The 22,122-nt window shown below is 39.3% G+C and overlaps 1 protein-coding gene across 5 annotated transcripts in view; it reads right to left on the bottom strand.

Annotated features, from left to right (window-relative positions):
* The window catches only part of TOX (thymocyte selection associated high mobility group box), a 276,879-nt gene extending 257,367 nt beyond the window's left edge, over window positions 1-19,512 (bottom strand). Inside the window, exons 1-2 of one of the 5 annotated variants that reach the window (XM_048840748.2) lie at window positions 18,763-18,838; window positions 18,264-18,304 (exon numbers count right to left, since the gene is read on the bottom strand). Coding sequence is in view for 2 of the 5 variants with exons in the window: in XM_048840750.2 (XP_048696707.1) it covers window positions 18,763-18,870 (108 nt within the window). In the remaining 3 variants the exon portion in view is untranslated. Of the gene's footprint in view, window positions 1-16,593; window positions 16,760-18,263; window positions 18,305-18,762 lie in introns of those variants that run through there. The other 4 variants (XM_048840750.2, XM_048840746.2, XM_048840747.2 and 1 more) reach the window with 4 other exon arrangements.
* Window positions 19,513-22,122: the final 2,610 nt, after the last annotated feature.

Genomic DNA, 22,122 nt, shown 5'->3' with positions numbered 1-22,122 from the left:
TCTGGTCACTCCATCTCAAAAAAAAGATATATTAGAACTGGAAAAGGTATAGAGAAAGGGCAACAAAAATGATCAGGGGAATGGAAAAGCTTCCATATGAGGAGAGATTACAAAGATTGTTCAGTTTAGAAAAGAGGTGACTAAGACAGGGGGATATGATAGATGTCTATAAAATCATAAGTTGTGTGGAGAAAGTGAATAAAGGAAGTATTATTTACCCCTTCACACAACAGAAGAACCAGGGGTCTCCCAATAGAATTGGTTTAAAACAAGGCAGCAGGTTTAAAAACAAATGTAAGGAAATACTACAAACAACACACAGTCAACCTATGGAACTCACTGCCAGTGGATGTTGTGAAGGCCAATAGTATAAAGGGGTTCAAAAAGAATTAGATAAATTCATGGAGACTAGGTCCTTCAAAGGCTATTAGCCAAGATGGTCAGGAATGGAAACCCATACTCTGGGCATCCCTAAACCTCACACTGCCAAAAGCTGGAGCTGTACAACAGGGGATGGATCACTTGATAAATTACCCTGTTCTGTTTTATTCCCCCTCTGAAGCACCTGGCACTGGCCAGAAGACAGGATACTGGGCTAGATGGACCATTGGTCTGACCCACTGTGGCCACTCTTATGTTCTTGTGTACTGGATGAAGATGAAGCAGGGAAATCTTAACCTAGAAAGAGAATTTTTGAGGAAGGTCATAGCAGGGAAGTAAGTCTCAAATGAAATTTAACCATAGCTTTAACTGCATAAGAGCTGGCTAACAAATGTGCTATTGTAATTAAGATAGGTAAGTAAAAGTTCTTTTATATTTGCATTTGTTGGACTCTTGGATGTATATCTTCTTAAATCTGCTGTTATTCTGCTTCCATCTGAGGAGATAACATATTCAATATGCTTAATAAAAGGTCTTTAGCTGCCAATATGTTTAAAATGCAATAATCCTGCAAATTAGGGGCCAGCTGTGACATTTGTTAATATAAGAAATTTGTAAGGTGTTTGGAGTGAAGAAAGATTATTTAAATCTTTATTTAAGAACTGAAGGTATCCAAGAGGGGGCTATGTAACTGACATGCACCCTAATCCCTCAGTCCTTAAATCTGACAAAACTCTCCCTTGACATCAGTGAGAGTTTTGCCCACGTAAGGGCTGCAGGATTGGGCCTATGGACATCCTTCTCTGTATTGTGAGACTCTCTAAATGTCAAAGCACCGATAAGGGCAAGAGAATTGTTATTTTTGTAACACAAGAAAGAGGTTCTGGAGATGTCATTACATTTAAATGTACTCTGGTATTGCATTCTGCTTTTCCATCTCAGCAGACACTGTTCCATCTGAACAACAAGATGGACATAACGCAGAGCGCAGTTAAATGCGGTTATAAGCAAGAAAAGCAACCTTGGAGTGACTCATTCATAGGAGCAATTCATAGGTTACACTGGGTATGAAAAGGCAATTTCAGAGTACCGCAGGAAGAAAGGGAGTTTTATAACAGAGGTGATACCAACTAATTTAAAGATACAGATACATACAGTATAGGATACATGCTGTACAGTGCACATGCTTTTTTTTTTAAGACAGGAAAGAAGTGTCCTTTACATATAGATCCCTACTTCTGAAAATACTCAAGTCTAATTCTCTCCAGTACTAAAATGAATTCATTTAGGGTTATTATTATAAATGCTGAAACATATTAAAAATTCAACACCAAAGAGAGGGGAGCTTTATATTTGTGCTGCATTGAATTTTAACGCAAGATGCTAAGAACCAGAAAATGTATTGAGAAGAGCTGCTGACAACCATCAGCAGCCCAGTGCAAATGGTGTACATAAAATGTAATAAGAGTTTCAGGACTATATGTCAACCCACATAATAAAGCACTGTGAAGGTGTAATTGCTGTCACTGTTCCATACCTTATTAGGGCAAAGAACAAAATGGTAAGAAAATATGAAATTTGTTGAATTATTATTTAAACAATTTTTGCCATAATTCTGTCATCTGTATCACACATTGCTTTGTCATGAAAATATAAAATATAATGGAGTTCACCTTTTAAAATCTATTGTGACAGACTTCTACAAAATGAGAGCAATTACTTCTACTCAATTAGTTTCTCCTACAAATGAATTGCATTAAAATGGATTCCATGAAATGTTATAATCTAAAATTTAAACCCATAAAAGCAAGAAAATAAAGTTAAACTGAAACTTCATTCTTAGCCCACCCAAAAGTGTTTAGATACTGCAGGACTTGCCAAAGAATGGATAATCCTTCATACAACATGTGCTGCAGTAACTAGAAAGTTTCAAGTTAACAATGGAATTCCAGCCTTAATTCTGGCTTTTCTTGCTTTTTTGGGTTTAAAGAGGCTTTTTAACATTATTTCTAACATTGCCACTTTGTCTTTAATTCCCTTAAGGTCGTCGTCTTCAACGTTTAGCCAAACAGTCGGCTGTAGCGATTGTTTGCCATTTGGTCCGTTCCAATGCAGTCACAAGGGCTTGACGGCCAAAGAGTCGAACATTGGAACAGACTTGAGGAATCAATGTAACAGGGCGTTTTCCTCTGAGCTGCCTCCACCCCTTGGTGGAATTTTATCCTGGATGTTACAACCCACCTGGAGAATGGTGTTTGCTGGAAACCCACCTGGTGTTTGCTGGAATGTCTTGTGGCATTCTCCTGACATGTCCAAAAAGGGTAAGGGTCATCAGTGGACAATGGCCCAGATAGTCCCCCTCAAAACTCAATCCAGCAGAATACATTTGCTACCTTCTTATTCCTACAGTCAGATAATGGGCCTGCAGCAGGCTGATCTATCTATTACACAGGCAGAGAAGAAGACAAAAACAACAAAAATGTTGCCTCTGTAATAGGAAGTTGTGGGCTGACAAAGTGGAAGGAGGACCATGTAAATGAGCTCTCTGCCTCCTGTGCTCCATAATTCTGAATTCTTACTTGATCTTCCTCCCTGTGAGGTGCTCGGGAACATGATGTATTGGACTACAGGAGCAGGGTTGAAATAATATAGTTGAGGGAGAGATGTCACCTAGCCTGAGGGGCAGAAAACTAGGGGGTGGAGTGACTCTCACCTGAGAGCAGGGGATATCTCTGGATAAACAGTCCAAGCAGTGTGACTGAAGGCCTTCTCCTCCTCAACTGCTTTTGTGTTAAAGGATCGCTCTCCCAAACCCAACACACACATAAACTGCTGGAGTGGCCTGGGGATTGATCTCCCTCCATGATCTACTTTTGGAGGGCACTTTTCCATCCTCTCTGTGGATTACCTCAGAAATGGAACTGTCAAAAAGGGATTCTCTGATATCTTTGGAGTGTAGATCCTTTGATGTTCCTCCCTGTTAGAAGGATGTGAAGTCAGACGATTAAGAAGCCCCAAGAATAGGATCTCAGGGATCATATTGAACTGTGATTAAGAAAGGAGCCGATGAGAACAGCTACAGAATGCTTAGTGTGACATTTCATGGACTCTAGAGAAGGAGTACTTTTCCCTTTGAAACAGACAGAAGTATCCACAGCTGGGGAGCTTCTATGGCCCTATAGCCACAGAGTAAATACTACCTGAATTAGGATCCTAAATAAGGTTACCAAAGATTTAACACATTGGCCTATAATGACTTCTGTACATGTGCATTTATGAAACTTTTAAAATAACTCGACCTGACTGAAATTAGTAGCTGTACTATCATGTAAATCTGAACTTGGCTTCTTTTCTGGACTGGAACATTGGCCCAGTAGAGCATTACGTCTCCTCTGGAGCTACAATGTTCTGGATCAGTCTCAAGAACCGAGTCACTACAAAGTTAACATGGACCTGGACCTTAAAAATTACATGTGGGGCGATAACTTCTTATGATGAATAGCTGACTTTCAAAAGTCAAGAAAGAAAAGGACCCCAAGTCCACTTTTTAAATTAACTGTCAAATTTTCATATTTTTAAAAAGCAGGACAAAATATTTTAGAATTAAAGACATATACAGATTACTCTGTTACTCATCTTATTCTTTCTATTCTGCTACTGTATATCTTGAAAATGGGCTCCCTCAGCATTATGTTTTCTCCAAACTAGTAGGGAAAGATACCCTTAAGAGGGCACTGGGGTTATTCCCTCATCCCTGACATTGCACCCTGCATGCTTGTGTGACCTGGGGAGAAGGGAAGAGTGCTGCACATGTGCAGGATATGAACTGTCAGCATCATGGCAATAGGCTAGTTTAAAGGAAACAGAGTTGATTGGCTGTCACATAGTGGGAAGTCACATAAGCCACATCCCCTTTCAGGAGCAGTCATTGGGCTCCCCAGGATTGCTATTCCCACTGCAACCAATGAGGTTAGTGTAGAACTGTGTTTCTGAACATGCTGAGTTCACAGAGCCTTTTGGGGGCAGGGAAGGCACTTCCTCCTTCCCCCCGCCCCTCACTGAATTGGCATGGATTTTTCACCTTCCTCTCAGTATCCTGAATGTCCAGTAAGCAGGGAAGGCTGTAATGTGTTAATGTTGAAATTTGGCATGGGTCCAGAGCAGGTACCTGGTTAAAGGAATGTACAGCTCCTGGGTGAACTCAAGCATGAGAGCAGGAATAAGGGAGGGTTATCCCCTGTGGGTAGGCTCCTTGTCTGGTTCAGCAAGGGGCTCGACTCCTTTTGCTAGTATCCACAACCTTAACGTAAGGAAAGGGTGGGAGGGCAAGATTCAGCAATAGTGCTGGAACACCAGTTAATTCTTTGTCAGGCAGAGGACTAAGAGTAGCCCTGCTCCAGGTTGCACTGAACCTGTTATTCCTGACAGTTTTACTGGAGTTGAATTAAGAAATCTGCCGCCTATTTAAACTGTATCAGGATGTTGTGTCTCTCTTCCTGCTGTGCATGAGTCCACAAACAAATACATTAAAAAAAAAAAAAGGAAGTATATGCTTCTAGAGTGAAATCATGTACTCCATGTCTTGTTTCATTCAAGAATAAACATTGATATGTGAGTTTTCAGTTCCTGGAAATAGTGAATTAAACGGACAGAGGCTTAACTAGAACACCACAAGCACGGACTGCTTTAATACTTTTTCTGCAAAGTTCTTTGCCTGATAAAGTTCATTACAGTAATGGCATCTTTAAAAGTGAAACACAGTCAACTGAATAATATATTTCTCACTTCAAAAGTACATTTTTCTTCTCTGAGCTTTCATTGTTACATACAAAAACCTCCTTAGAGCCACTACAGGAAAATGTTACAGGGCAGATCATCAGTGGATGTAAATTGATTTCAGTGCTGCTACACCAATTTACACCAACCAACAATCTGCCCGAGAAAATTTAGCAAACCAGTATATTTAAGTGAACACTATACATTTTTTAAAAACAATGGCAATCACTCTATACTATAGGGGTAGAGAAGTGCCTTTTCTTATGAAATTCCATTGAGGTTTTCCTGAGAAAAATCACTTTTTCCTGTCTTGTACTTGCGTTCCTCAGGAAAATTCTGGCAACATGCCAAAACAATAACTAAATATAAATATCCTTAAGTTGGGCCCTTGTGCAACCAAAGCAGCAGCAGACCCTACAATGGGAGCTGCAAGAGCAGCTGTAGTGGAAAGGAATGATGAAGAATTGGTGCAAACCCACCTAACCACTTTCCGGGACCCAAAACATGGCACCAGAAGCCTATCCCCTCCTTGAGCTACCAGCTAATACAGTTAGGCCTGTAGGTCAAGTAGTTGCAGTCTGAGCTGCAATGTCAAAGAGGTTCACAGATCAAACCCTGTTAATGATGCATGATGGGAATGGATAGAATGTCATCTTTGAAGTATTTCTACACTGCAATGTAAGCTCAGGGTTAGTAGAACTCAAAGGTAGCAGACCCTGGGTTTGTTAACCTAGGGCTTGAGTGTCAACACTCATTTGTTACTCCACATTAGGAATGGTTGAACCTCAGCTCCCAGACTAAGGCTCCAACATCTACACTGCATTTTGTGAGCCTGAGTCCAATCACCCAAATCCCAGACTTCCTAGAGTACTCCCAAAATGTGGCCGCTCTAACCCTTTGTTCATGGTACAGTGTGGGAAAACTTGATTGTCCCAAGAACAAAGAAAGTTGGCCCATGGGACTGTTAAATACTTTCAGCAGACTTCCAGAGCACAATTCCAGTAGGGCTCCATCTACACTGCAAAGCAATAGGGTTTGAACCCTGGGTACCAGCTTGACTCAGGCTCAGACCCTCCACCCTCCTGGTGTCCTGGGCCCCTGGGTCCAAGAGCTGGGTGAGTATGATTTGTGTGTAGACAGAAGGGGTGATAGGCTTGAGCCTGAGTTTAAACCCTGGGTTTACACTGCAATGTGGACATACCCTCAATCACATACCAAAAAGCCACATTAAAAGTAAGTTGTTCAGATTGAGAAATGAAGTACTCAAAACTCAGGAAATGCCAGATTTAACTTGCCTGAAAACCTTAATTCTGCCCCCTTGTGCTCATGCACTATTAATACAGTTTTAATTACACAATCACATCCTGTTCTTCCCACAAGACCCCTGGCTCATTTGGTGCACAGAATGGATGCACAAGAGCACAGAATCAAGGATCCACAAGTTTAGGCTTAAAATCGGAGTAACTGGATGATGTTCTATGGCCTGTTATACAAGAGGTCAGACCAGATGATCTAAAGGTCCCTTCGGGCCTTAAAAATCTATGAATTATTTACACCCTTCATCCCCACACTGTATACAGTCACACACAGCCAACGTGTTCAAATGTAATATGGCCCTACACAAGGAAGTAAGGAGACATAAATAAGGGAGTACTTTCATTCTCAGAGCAAGGAGGAACTAGGATGGGAACTGCTGACTAAGTCACAATTCCTTCCCAGGGTTCTTCCTAAAGCAGTGAAACCACATAAAGGGTCTGTACATACCACTGTGAGCAGAACATGAGTTCCACTGAAAGTTCCCTAAAGCTGCCGTGCCACTTTGTTTCTTTCTGTGTTCATATTTTAAAACAGCTTATTTAAAAATACAATTGGTGGTGTTTTATTGGTGGGTTTTGGTTTAAAAAGAAAATGAGAATCAGGTTTAAGATATCACAACATGATAGATGAAACATTTCTGTTTGTCATAATGAACTTTTCGCTTCTCTATTTTTAGCTGAGCTCTTGTTTCATTATGGAAAATGTTTAAGTGTATTTCTCAATGTCCTCTTACAACACCACACTGTTTACTTTAAAAAAAAAATCAGCATTTAGGGCCCAATCCTCCCATTGAAATCGATGGGAAAATACCATTTTGCAGTCAGACCATTAAGTGATGTGTTCCTACAGTCCTTACTCAAGCAAATCTCCCCCTGAAATCAGTGAGAGTTTTGCCCAAATAAAGACTGGACGAGCCCCAATATGTATAAGAAACCGTCACTATTCACATGTACAAAAAACCACAGTTTCCTCATGTCTTCTGTAAAGGTGCAAGTTACTGAAGGGCTGTCCAGCACAGTCAATTTTTCCACTGGCTTTATTTTTTAAAACTAATTTTGTTCAAAGTACTCTTCCAAAAAATAGAAAGTTGAAAGATAAACATACTTCTTTTAGCAAATGCCAGAAGAAAAATATGTTGTGGCAGTCTTTGGCCAACTTAAAATTGAAATGAATTTACATAATCAAAAATACATCTTAATTTTTGTTAAAACATTCTAAAAACTGATTGAACACATTTTTTTCAGATGAAAAAGTTTTACAACCACAGAAGTATTTTGCTTTGTAATTCACTCAGTTGCACACACCTTTTCCCCCTTCTTGGGAAAATATATCAATTACTTATTTTAAAAAAGTATTTTTGGCATGGCTGACCTGTAGAGATATGGAGCTAAGCAGAGTCAGTGAATCCGCTCACTCTGATATACACACATGATATGCAATTAAAATCTCCATTCACATTCCTACAGGGTTGTCAATCAAGAGAAAAGCCTTTTTGACAACATTCAGTGAAGCGTACCAACTAACTGCTGAACAGGGACTTAAACAGTAACAGCTTTTGTTACCAGCAAGAATAGATTTTACCAAGATTGGGTTGAGTTTCTAAAGAAATCATTATGTTCAACATTTTGGGGTTTTTCATTAAAAATGAAAATATGTCAAAAAGCTTTTGTATACTAAGCTATGATATTATGTAATACATCAGAGTTATCAGATATGTGAAAAAAAACTAACCTTTGGACTGTAAGGAACAATTTAACCTTTTACATTTAGAACAATGATTACAAGGCAGTTTATTGGGGAAAAGAGGACATTTTGACCTGTTTGTTATGCACTAGCAGCTAATCTTTTCAACATTTTAAGTTGTCTGATCACAAATTAAAGTTGGGAAGTCACCATCCAGTTACCAAAATTATCCAGCTAAAATAACATAGTAAACATTCACAGCTTATGTGAACCTATTATTAGTATTTCAGAACTACTGCGTGAGCCTACATTTTCATTCATGAGTCTCTCTAGACAATATTATATACGTAGAATCTTTTCAAATGAACACTGAAGATGTCATGGCTATAACTTAGTTACTGTTTAGTACCTAATCAAAGAATGTATACCTCACAATAGCTTTAGTATACTTTAAAGTCATAAATCTATAAAAGCAGGGCACAGTAAAAATGAATATACTGTGCTTGTTAATCTGCTGCTGTGTGTGTTTTGAGCAATTAACCTTGGACTACAATTCTGAAACAAGTTAATATCAGATACTGAAATATTTTCCTTCTTACTTATCATGCTCTCTAACTGAAGAGAAAGCAGATGCATCCTGACTATTAACAGTCATGACAAATTGCCTTACTAATGAATGTTACACACTGAAAGTGCCATAACTGATTAAACTACAATTTCCCACTACCAGATAGAGAGAGACTTGGGAACTCCAGCAGTGGACAACTCTGATGTTCTGCCAACAGGCCTTCAGGGTACAGTGTGGTATTTAGAAAAACACACTGTAAATTCCATATGAATATATTCTAAAAGACTACATGGATACAACAGGTTTTAAAGAACATTAGATGAAACAGCTTAGATTTGTAGCTCATGAGTCATGTAAAAAGGATGTGTTTTAACAATTTTAGAATCATTACAAGGCTGGGTTAATAATATTTCTGTTGGGTTTTTCTACTCAACCACCCCCCCTCCCAAAAAACATTGCTTGTGCTTTGCATTTCACATAAAATCTTTTTGTCAGTCTCTTTGTTGGTGCAAAATTGGCAGCAGTTCAAATTCAAAGTACTCCTATTCATTTACTGACCATTAAACCAATGTCATTCTAGTTCACATCAGCCAGAGAGCTAAGCTCTAAAAAACATAAAAGGCTTGCTTCACCACTGACGAATAATGCGTACATTTTTACAGAGCTTAAACCTTAATGCTTTGCTTGAAACTAACAATACAGTATATCTTATCATTCCTTTTTCACAAGCAGGCAGCTGCTGAAACGCTTGCCACTTCAAAATATCAATTGCTTGCCAGAGTTGTCCTCAACACACCCTGTCAAACTCATGTATATTGTGCAATGAAAATGGTGCAGGACTGAAAGCTAGAAATTGTGTCAAATTTTGCTGTAAGGGTATGATGTGCAAAGAACAATGTATGACAACCATAAAGACTACAAACAATAGCAGAGGAGCCAGACACTACATACATCACAACTGCGCCAGTACATATTTTATTGTATGTATTATATATTTAAAGCATGACAAAATGTACCATTGTAGACTGTGCTACACAAAATAGAAACCCTTCAGCTAGTTAGGCTTTTTTTCATTTCTCTTGATGACAAATATGTAGTTAAATTTCTCTGCTTTTTGAGCATTTGTCTGAAAATCATATAGGAAAAAAGTATAAGGTTTTCAAAATGAGTAACAGAAACCAAAAGACAACAGTACAAGATGAGAAAATGAGATTTTGTTCAGTTAACACTTTTGCTTCTCTCTGGGACGACATATCCAGGGTTTCCTTGAAGAATATTTGAGGCTATACAAGAGAAATACAATAGCACTGTGCCCATAAATTACAGTATACCTAATTTTAATGCAGATAAGCGCTGGTCTATTGATTTGGATGTTTCCCTGGCAAAATGGAAATTCCATGTGAACTTGTTCTTTGTCTACAGAAAATAAATTTTAAGCTCTTTATGAATACTGCATTTTATGCCAAAAGGGAAATAAATAGGTTGCTAACATAACATATATATGGACTCTGAATAAAGTAAGTGCGGGAGGGGGTGTATGTACATATATATTACACGCACCGTTTTTTCACACTTCATAATGTTTTCTTCAAGGGGTCCTGGCTGCTGAAAAAATGCTTCTTTTCAGAGTACAATCAAGCTAACTGAGGGAAAACTGGCATAAACAACACGTCAAGTTAACTGTAAAGGTGACCATAGTAATACTAATCCTAAATTAAAGCAACCACAGATTGCTGAAATGGAAAAAAAATGTTTATGAGGAAAGATTAACATGAATATCTATTAATTTTTCCACAACACTGTTTAGGCTGCAAAACTTTTAACATATAAGTTTCTAGAGGGCCATTAACTGATATCAGGCTAACTGAAATGAATATAAATGCTTTTAAGGTGTTAATAAATATTTTGGAAAGAGAATAGGTGTTTTAGGTGGCTGGGGGTGCTGACCTTTGCTGTGTTTATTAGAGGGACAATGATGCATTATTAACACACAGCAGCTGTACCTGAACTGCTGCCATGAACATAATAGCCTTTTATAGCCATCAGGGGAGTGAGATAGGAGGCCTTTATTAACCACTAGACATGATTAGCACATTATGTGAACTTTAGGAGGCAAATTATCTCTTACTGAAATATGTTGGTTATAAACTAATTGTAAACATGAATTTAAAACCTTACCAATGCAAAACTAAGAGTTTTACTACCATTTTGCAAATCATTGGCTAGCAATCTTAAGAAAAAGGGTTTTTTGCTATATTCATACAATCTACCAAAACAACTATGTCTCAAAGACCTGATTCAACTAAGATCAAACTATCAAAGTATTAACAACTCTACTTCATGAATATTAATCTTGAGAAATAAAATAAAACATAAATTCAGTAAAACTGTTAATGAAGAAACCTGTTTATTTAATATATATTTTCTATTAATATTAAAAGCAATTCTTAAAAGATTAGTTTTGTAATACATTTTCAAGAGTTAACTTGAAAAAGTAACATCATACTTTACTTCAGAAAGCTTAATTTTGGGAAAGATTATCCCATTAGCCTTAGCAAATGAACACAGCACTGAGAGTCCATTATGAATAGTCTTTTATGCCCTAGCAGAAAGTCATTAACATAGAATAAATCATTAGCTTTGATATTAAGCTTCTACTATCTGCAGGTTTCTATGACTAATGTTCATAACTGCATCTGCCAAATGAGAAAATATACTTTTTTTTGAAAGGTTATCTTCCATTTTACTATTATTTTCTGCCTTTGTATTATTTATTACTATTTCAGGATGATATAAATGTGATATATACATAAGGAATAAATATTTTCTGTTATATACAGACACAAATCCTGTATGACATTCCAACCAAAAAGATGACCTATAATCATTTAATTTCTTTTATTTATAAAGAATATATATATATATATACACATACATACATACACACACACACCCTTTCCCTTCTCCTGTAATAATTGTCCAGATAGATCTTCACCTTCATGTGGTATCCATCACATTCCTCCTTCTAACTAGCTTCCTTGTTAACACATTCTGATTTCAGTGGGAGTTCTTCTCCAATAAGGAACACAGGACTGGGCCCCATTATGGATTTCCTTACTATAGCAAATTTAATAGCAGCTGTAGCTCTCTTGGAACCTTTAAGACCACACAAAGGTCTAGAATAACATTAGGAGACAAAAGCACTATCAAAGAAGCTCCATTTCTGTGTTTAGTTTCTGTATTTTTGAAAAAACAATCTCCACCAATCAAAAATAGCATGATGAGCTAACAGGCAAGGATGTGAATGCTATGACAATCTAACATTTTCACTAACCTGGATTTATCAGATGTTCATGAAACTCAGGTGTGTTTTGTGACTTGGAAGGCAGTATGTTTCTTGGGAGGAAACTATGCTATTTGGATCTATCTCAAATCTGCTGACAGCCCAGCAAGAAACATTAACAAAATAGTTGAAGAAAACTGCTTAGATATATGTTTGTATTGCAAATGAAAGATTAAATACATGTATCAGTACAGCCATATAAAACACAAACTAAAAATAAAATATACTGTATAAAAGATCACAGGAGAGAGAACACCACAAGCATAAATATTAAAAATAACAACAGTATCATGACCTTTGTAGTAAACAATTTAATTTTGAAGATTTAACTCAAAATAAGAGTTTAGCTTTTGATTTTCAGTCAAACTGTTGGCTTATCAATGTAAAACTGTAAAAAAAACACCGAAGAAAGCCAATCCTGGAAAACAAACTAAGCTGAAAAGAATTTTGCTTCTTAGCAATGGCCATTATGAAAAGCAGTTTTGTTACTGTTGTTGCTGATGCTACACAATCAGTATCTAAGTATAGTGTATTACCATGTTGCCATTTTCAAACTGAATGCTGTAGGGGAAAGTGTTATGACCAAGAAAATCTCATTCAGGTTAATGTGAATTCCATGTCTTAAAGTATTATGTAAGTGCTGCTATAATTAACACTCTGTTGGCACTTCCATTATAAACCACATTTTTGAGTACTTTATAACTCAGCCTTTTTAATGAGAAATTACTCCTTGGACAGAAAATTGGTACATAGGTTGTATAACACCAGCACCAATGCCACCAAAATGTTTAAATCGATTAGGCCAGATTTAAACTGAGCATTTTAGTGTTTACAGCCTATGCTAGTTGTTCACAAAACATGTGTCCACTTCACAAAAATAAATATAACTGCCACTAATTGTCATGATTGTCAATTTCACAGACCAAGAATTGAATGGACCCAGAGACCACACACTCACCACTACAAGTGGTTAATACTGAGTCACATTGCCAAAGCACAGGGGAAAGCTTTTGCTACCACTATCCATGCTCTGTCGTGTCTGCTCTCAATTTGGGATCTCAGTCTCCAGAAATGTTGGTCTATTGCCTATCATGAGTATGACATTCACTTCGTTTGAAGAGCACAATATAAAAATGGAAAACTAAAAACTGTCCATTTTCATGTGACACTATGTAAAGGAAAATCCTGATTTAAGAAAAACAAAAGGAAAGCTTTGCAGGCTTCTAGGAACTGCAGGGTGCAAGCTCCTCATGAAAGTGCTGAGTTAACTTCCACTGAAGTCAATGGGAGTTGAGTACTAATTTTCTCATAGGATCAAGCCCTGAGTCTTTATGGTGGATAGTGACATTAGCTATGTTTTAATTTGAATGAAACGCTGTACTCCTAATTTAGCATACCCAGCAGTGTACTGGTTTAGCTTTTTGTCCATAGACCTCACAACAGCTATTTTAAAGGCAGTGTTGCAAAGCTGAAATCCATTTTCTAATGGAACAATAAAATGTTACCTTTCAAAGATGTAAAAATGTTCTACAAAATAGGAAAATCTAGAATTATCACGAATATTACGATTTTAAAATATGGCAGCGAAAAGTTTTCTCAAAAGCCCATGTATATAGTAATTCCTATATTCCATGAAAATCAGGATCACATATTTTCCGAAACACTGGAATCTAAGCAGTCGTATTTGATGTTTGCTTGTATCTCTGGGACTTCATACTAGGAACTAGGGTCTAATCTAAGAGAAGTTCATTCAACTTCTTAATATGTGACATTTTTCTGAAATCTATTATAAGGCTTGAAAGCTTGCAAAAATCAACAACCAATGAAAACATTAATGTGACAGTTTAATCTTTTCTCTAAAAAGCACTAACAAATATCAGGTATGACCATCATGCACTAAGTTACCAAAGTTGTTCAGGGGAAAGAAAAAATATACCCTACTCAACATAAAGATTTAATTGAATCATCTACTGTTACGTGATACCCTAAAATCCCTCAAAAATACTGATACACAATTCTAGTTTTAGAGCTCTCTCTGGAGATCCCAGCATTTAGGAATATCAGCAAAAGAATGTATGCATAGTGAGCCATCAGAAAAAGTAGACCTTGGAAAGATACACTCTGGGACATTTTGTAAAGAGGAATATCCGTGTTGTAGTTAGACCTGAAAATGTAAAATATTCTAAAATACTTCAGCTCCATTTAAGTCAAGTCACTAACAAAACTCTTATCTGTTTACAAAATATTACCCACGTTTTTTCACTTCAGTGTTATACAGCTTTTTCATTTTGTTTAATCTTTGATTTTTGCAGGGGCGGGTTTGAGGGGGGGGTTCCTCTTATTTTTTAAACAGCTACATTATTTCTCTGTCATCAGGCTACATTTTTTCATTGCATTAACAACTACCAGTGTATAAAGAGTGGATGAGTTGTAGGCTTCTTTATTTCTGAACTAGCTAGACTAGAATCCAGTGCATAATTCTGCAAGGCTAACTATTAGGAGCAGTAAAGACCATTATTTTCTCTCCTACTGTTGGCAGGGGTCAGCATCTCTGTCATCAGCAGTGTCAAAATATAATTATATTACTGATCCTTATGTGAGCAGATACTTAACACATGAAAACACCATAAAGTTGAAGACATGAAAATGTTTCAACTCTTCTTGTAATACTTGTGGAAACAGTCTTTGGAGATGGCAATACAATGAGGAAAGAAGAAGGAATATTATTACTGGGTAGGTATATATTTAAACTGATGATCTGACATCTTCAAATAGTACAAAACCCAGACAATATTTTACTACTGAATTCATGCAGTATGCTTATTAAACATAATTTATTTTTGTAACATTAAATTAAATTAAGAGATATGATGTTACTTAAAACAGACGTCAATTAAATAAACTGTTCTTATTAGCCCATAAATGTCTGAAATGCAGTTATGCTTCAAGTTTCAAGAGATGAACAGTATTACCTCAAGTCTAAATCTGTATGTCCACTATGTTATTTTAAAGGCTGACCTATATACAGCAGCATACCATCCAGTCTGTCTGTTTGTATAAGAGATACCTCACACAGTTGCCATAACCAACATTGTTTGCATTGTTCTTTCACTTTTCTCCTTCCATGGGTTATGTGAGAGAAACAAGGAAAAGTCTGCATTGCAAGATATGCAAAGCAAAATGTGCATTTACAGTAAATAAAGGAATGTTAAAATAATGTTCTAAACATTTGTGCCTAAGTTTATAAAACAAAGATCTAAGCAGTCTTTTGAAACAAAGACTGCCACCTGAAACGCAGTTGAGCAGAAAGATGGGACTGTATGATCTACATTATTGCATTTTCTTTTAAGAAGCCACCAAGAGTGATTCATTCTGACTACAGATACCCAAAATACATATGTATATGTGGACTGCATAATTAAAAGCCTAAAACAATTATCTGATCGTTAATAAAATGTATGTTAACAGATCACTTATAAAACTTTGAAGTCCCTGACTATCTGGGCAATGTACCTAAATTAGCAGCCATTTAATTAAAGTAAATATGTCACAGAATAAAGTTAATCAAACAATCTTTAATTTTTACCGAAAACAACCCACAGATAACGGGCCAAACCCTGCAATCATTATTCAAACAAAACTTCCATTATTTCTAAGAGAGCAGGATCCTGTCCAGAATGAGGATTCCAGGATTTAGCCCAAGGTAAACAACATCAAACAAAACTAGTCTATCATTCTACTCTGGAATATGGATCCATCACACTCCAGCAAATGATACCCTTTGCTTTTAGATATCAGCTGTAAATAGTCCACCAAACTTTCTGAAAACAAGTTCTAGGAACCTCCTTCAAGCCACTGAAAACACATGAATGAAAATGAGTGACGGATGAATATTTTTAAAGCAACTAAGTGTTTAGATCAGGGCAGATAAGTTTTCACAGCAATGTTAATCATGCTGGGTAGAGGAACTGAGGGAAGAGGTTGAAAATAAAATGTTCAGTAAATGCATGCCTCTCAAGGGCCTAGCAAACCTATTCAGTCTATTTAATATAATCAATAATCAGTGGCAAAGATGTTTGATAGAGGCATGTTCATGCTGTAGAAGGTATCTTATATGAAATATTCTTTGTAAGTCTTCTCCAAGCATAAAAATTATGTCTTATGACTGTGCATTTTTAAAGTCCATTATCAGTCCAGGCTAAGTTAAATAGAAGAGTTACAACTTCTCTACAGAATGAGTGCCTCATTTGCATTTAAAAATAACAGTTTGCTCCTTCATACATGGCATGACTTAAAAGAAGCTTCAACCAGCTAGTAAAAAAAAAAAAAAAAAAACTGAAAACGACTTTCTAAATTAATTTATTCGATTTGCAGTGCAACCAACCAAAAATGATTTAAAGCACTTAATTGGAAAATGATTTAATATATTAAAGTAATTCCTGATTTTCCAAAGCATTTAACTTTTAAATTAAATCTGGCCCACTTCCTCAAGAATGATGAGTGAAATGTGTATTCAAGTCATTACCTTCTTTTTGAAGCTTTAAATCACTGATAGGTTTAATAACGTTTGTCCAGTTTCATTGCCAAATGGGTCTTCAGACACTCTGGTGCATATGTCATTAATTCTACCACATTCTTTACTTTCCAGAACTTGAAGGTTACAATTTACAATAAAAGAGAGAAAATACTGAATATGGCAAGTCAGAGACCAAAAGCAGTATCACAATGATCGCTATGAACACATTTAAAGTGTACCACGTATATTCTCCTGCACGCAGCTGCCTCGCACCCACCCCCATCCCATCCACCCCCAAAGTTCACTCTTCTCCCAAACTTCTCCTGATCTATAGGGCAGCCTGCACAGACACTGAAAACCGTGGTTACTTAAACATTGCTAAAAAATGTTGCTCTCGGATCTCTTTTGAAACTTCCTTAGGGATCAGTCACAAGGGACCTGATTTAACCCTGAATTCTCTAACTCCATTGACTATAGGAGAGTTACACCAAGGATGAATTTGGTCCTTTATGTTGCGAATGGTAGGTTAGATTATGCTAGAAACCCTTCCTGAAAACTGAGGGGGGCTTCATCATAATGCTGCAAACACTGCTTCTAAACAGATTATATCTGACTTTATTGTTTATTTTTTATCACTGAGTCTATGCAGTTGCCAGGAGTGAAGGGGACAGCCCTAAATATCTATGACATGTGGTGTGATTTGTGAACCCACCATGACAATGGACAAGCAGAAAACACAGTAGTGTTTTCAAACGAGTTAAACTGAGAGTACTGCTCCTCTGCATTGGGCATCTCCCCCTTCTCCTAGGGCGTGTTGCAAGGGTTGGGTGGCAATTAGCAGGCACAGAACCCTCTGAAAGAAATACCAAACAGCAAGCAAGTCTCCTTGCTGACTACATACACTACCAGCAGCAGAGTTTGCATTGCATAAACATCTGCTACAGTCTGCAACAACAACCTCCCAAGACAGATTTTAAACAAAAGCCTAAAACACACAGGTTTAAACAAATCTTCCGGTAAGTGCTTGTTCCCAGCTTTCTCCCCTGGAGGGGGTGTGCTCAAGAAGTGCTTTTAGGTAACTTGCACTTCCTGATTATTTCCTATGGCTAGCGTTTTATTCGTGGGCAAAGCCCATTCCACAACAGCAAAGAAAGTGCGGATCGTGCATAAAATAGCAGCTGGCTCACACCACTGAGACAGTAATAATGAAAATATCCCTGGTCTCTTGTTCATAGGCAGACGGATCGCGAAGTGATCCTGAATCACAGCCGCAAAACGAGTACAAGAAAACCCAATGCTTGGGTCTTTTGTAAATAACACTAGCCTGCTTTGCAATCCCTCCTTCTCCCGGGCTCTTGTTGTAAACTTCTCTCTTTAGAGACATAACCCTATTTACAGTCATTTAATCAAGTTACGGAGGAATTAATAACGCAGTTGCAGAGCCAGAACAAAGTCGATGTTCTGTTCAGAACAAACTTGTCACCACCCATTTAATTCTGTACACAAAATAAAAAGCGTGGTCCCGTCATCACAGATTGCTAAGTACAGGCTTTTCGTGAGCCTTGACACATGAACTGGAGGGTTCGCACATAGCTTCCCATTATGTTTTGACTTGGGAAAAACAAATGGAGAGACTTTGTTTGTTTGGTGGGGGAGAGGGGTATAGAAGACAGAGTTACCTGTTCAGTTAAATATCCCACAAGGACATCCTTTTTCCACGCTGTTTCTCAGAAAGAAATGTACAGAATAGCTACTTAGACTTCCAGTTTGGGGAAGAGGTTATGAAAAATCCTCTCCTCCCCCACCTCCCAACACACCCCGTCCGCCTCCAAACTATTCTGGGATTTTATTTTAGTCATTCCACTAGAGAGAGAGAGAGAGAAATAGATACACACACGGGTAGATTCCCAGCAAGAAGCGAGGTATCAGAGAAAACGCTCTCACTTTCCTGCACCATCAGGATGTTTGGAAAACACCCAGAATTTGCCTAAAATATAACATTTTACAAGCACATCGCCCCCCTCGAACAACTCCCACCCCGCAAGAATGGCTTTGGTGTGGCTGCCTTTGCTTGAGAGGTTAACTCAGTGTGCAGCCTGCCAAGATTTAGCTCCCATTTACGCACAGCAAAACAACACCACAGATAAAGCACCTCAAATAAAACAAAACACAAGTCACCTTGTTGCAATAGTAGGGGTCCAGGCAGGGAGAAGGTCCCAGACAAGGGGTATCAGGAGTGGCAGCAGGCTGTGGTGGTGGAGGTGGTGAATAAAATCTTACGTCCATTTCACTAAAACATCAAGCAAACTCCTTTCCTCTTTTCCCCCCCTTTTTTTACTTAACGTTCGTGCAAAAAAAAAAAAAACACAACAAACAACAACAACAAAAACCCCAAGCAGGTTGAGAAGAATCAGCAAGAGGTGCCTGAGTTTAGGAGAAAAAGAAACACCTTCCTTGCCTCACATCCGTTGGTGGTTTGTAAAGAAAGAGAGAGAAAAAACTCTTCCAAAAAAGCACCAGTCTGCAGATGTCTGGAAGAGAACCAGCAGCAAACCCTCCTTCTTCTCCTAGAGCAGGGCAGGTAACTTAGAGTATTGTTTTCCCTGCACACACATGCACTGGTCGCTAGCCCTGGGTGTAGATTTCGCTCTCTATTGGATTCTCTGAGTTGTTTCCTTTCCTCTCTCTCTCTCTCTCTCTCTCTCGCCTCTCTCTCTCTTTTTTTTTTTTTTTTTTTTTTAAATCTCTATCAGTGTGTGAGTGTTGGGGGGAGGGGGATTTTCGTTTCTCCACCTTGGAGAAGGGGGAAAGCTAGTGCACACCCGTGAGGCGCGGGGGGGCGAGGCGGAGGCGCTCTGCTGGGCTGGCCCTGGAATGGCTGCCCCGTGCTGCTCGCCGGGAGGAGGAGAGGGACACCGTGTGCGCCGCTTCCAGAGTCGCGGCTCCGAGTGTGTTTCACACAAAGGGGCTCGCGAGCGCAGAGCCATTCGCGGCTGCCCAGGACGGGGCTGGGGAGTGCCGAGAGGGGGCGCTGCTGCAGCACCCCCCGGCCGCCGCCCGACCGCCTGCCAGTTACTATGGTGCCTCCTCAGCACAGCGCGGCTGCCCTGCCCTGAGGGGAAGGAGAGGAGCCGGGATAGGGCGGGGTGGAGAAGGAGTTAAAGCAGGGGGCAGGGAGCAGCAAAAAGGAGGGTGGGGAAGCACTTAACTGGGACCCAGGAGCTCTGGGGTTTCTGTTCCTGACTCTGCCACAGGCTTCCTGGGTGGCCTTGGGCAAGTCACCCAGGGAACCTCTTCGCTGCCAGGAAATACCCACAGCATGGAGTCTGGGAGCCTGGGTAGGCCAGCAGGGGGCTCGGGAGGCAGGGTTAAGAATTGCAGTGTAGATGTTCAAGCTGGGGCTACAGCCTGGGCGCTGAGCCCCAAGATCTCAGGGCTTGGCCTCCAGCCTGAGCCAGGAAGTCTACACTGCAATTATTAGCCCCACAAGCCTGAGTTAGCTGACCAGGTCTTTTATTACAGAGTAGCCATATCTTCAGGGTGTGTCTACACTGTACATTAAGCCGAGACTCTCACGTTTGACCACAACTCCATCCCTTACGTCCACACACAGATCAGTCTGTCCTAGGACCCTGCTAGAGGCGTGGGCTAGGGCCCAAGTCCCTCTGTGACTTGCAGTGTGGATGGATGTCAAGCCACAGACCTGAGACAGAAAGTTTGCGTAGATCAGTCTGGACACATTAGCACAGCTTTGAGACCTGAATCCAGCAACTGTTAAGCCCAGGTTTACAATGCAGTGTAAACGTTTATCCAAGCGTGGGCTTGGAAACACTGGGTTCCACAGACCAGGGCTTAGTGTGCAGTGTAAACATACCTTTAATGCCCCTTTGCATCTCAGTTCCCCATCCCTAACCTGGGGATAATTATTCTTCCCAACCTCACAGGCATGTTGCCAGGACAACACCATGAACACCTGGGACACACATTCAGTGTCGCTATTTCTCACAATGTTATCACGAATCTCGTGATATCCTGTGGAGTCCATGGAAACATATGAGTAGGGGAAAAATCTCATATTCCACTTTAAAAAAACAAAATAATTTTCTATACTTCATGGTGGCAGAGACAAGCTTGAAATTATGACCTGAGTACACCATAATGGCTCAAAAAACACAAGGCAAATAAAACTAATCTGAAATGTATTATTATTATTATTAAAATATTTTATGAGTTTAGGGAGTCTCACCCATGAGTTTTGAATGGTTTAGGTTGGCAATATTGCTTGGGGCTGGCACAATATAAGTACTTACCATAGACAGATCAAAGAGGAAAATGGGAGGTGGGGTAGGGAAATAGGGAGGCAGAGAGGGTATCAAAAACAGGGAAGAGGAGCAAAAAATAGTGGGAATAAGGGTAAAAATGAGGGGAGGGAGGATAGGCAAAAACATGGGAGAGAGGGGCAGGAAAGCAAAAAAAGGGTATAAGGGAATAAAAACAGGGGAAGAGAAGGACCTTTAGGGGGATCACAAACAGGCCCCAGTGGCTTTCCTGCTGGCTTTCTGTCTGAGTTTTAATCAAGAACAGGAGGGATACAAAATAATGCAGATCTGTAGGAAGGATAGTACAGGAAAGACACCTTGAAATTTGGTAGATTTAAATATCACTGTACATTTAGAGAGATAATACGGAAGAAGAGAAAGTACCTTTTTACTTCTTCATTTAAAAAAGTCTAGGGTATGTCTACACTACGAGATTAGGTCGAATTTATAGAAGTCGGTTTTGTAGAAAGTGTTTTTATACAGTCGATTGTGTGTGTCCCGCTCTAAGTGCATGTAGTCGGCGGAGTGCAGAATGGTGGTAGAATGTGTATTTGGACTTTTAAAAGCATGCTGGCGCAGTTTACTGACTCGGTTAGACCTCAGTGAAACCAATATTCCCACTGTTATTACTGCTTGCTGTGCACTCCACAATATTTGTGAGAGTAAGGGGGAGACGTTTATGGTGGGGTGGGAGGTTAAGTACCGAGGCAACCGTCGACTTCCGGAGCGTTGCACTGTGGGTAGTTATCCCACAGTTCCCGCAGTCTCCGCCGCCCATTTGAATTCTGGGTAGAAATCCCAGTGCCTGATGGGGCTAAAACATTGTCACGGGTGGTTCTGGGCCCCCTTTCCCTCCCTCCTTCCATGAAAGCAAGGGCAGACCATCGTTTTGCGCCTTTTTTCTTGAGTTACCTGTGCAGACGCCATACCATGGCAAGCATGGAGCCCGCTCAGCTAACCATCACCGTATGTCTCCTGGGTGCTGGCAGACGCGGTACTGCATTGCTCCACAAGCAGCAGTTTATTGCCTTTTGGCAGCAGACAGTGCAGTATGACTGGTAGCTGTCATCGACGTAGTCCTGGGTGCTCTTTTAACTGACCGTGATGAGGTCAGGGGCGCCTGGGCAAATGTGGGAGTGACTCAGCCAGGTCATTTCCCTTTTAAGTTTCGTCTCATGGCGATTGAGTCCTACCGGCAGTGCACTGTCTTTTAATCAGC

This window comes from Caretta caretta, chromosome 2 (assembly GCF_965140235.1).
Source record: "Caretta caretta isolate rCarCar2 chromosome 2, rCarCar1.hap1, whole genome shotgun sequence".
In the NCBI taxonomy this organism is placed as follows: domain Eukaryota; kingdom Metazoa; phylum Chordata; order Testudines; family Cheloniidae; genus Caretta; species Caretta caretta.
Note: the sequence above shows the minus strand (reverse complement) of the source record. Positions and strands in the feature narration are given on the sequence as shown.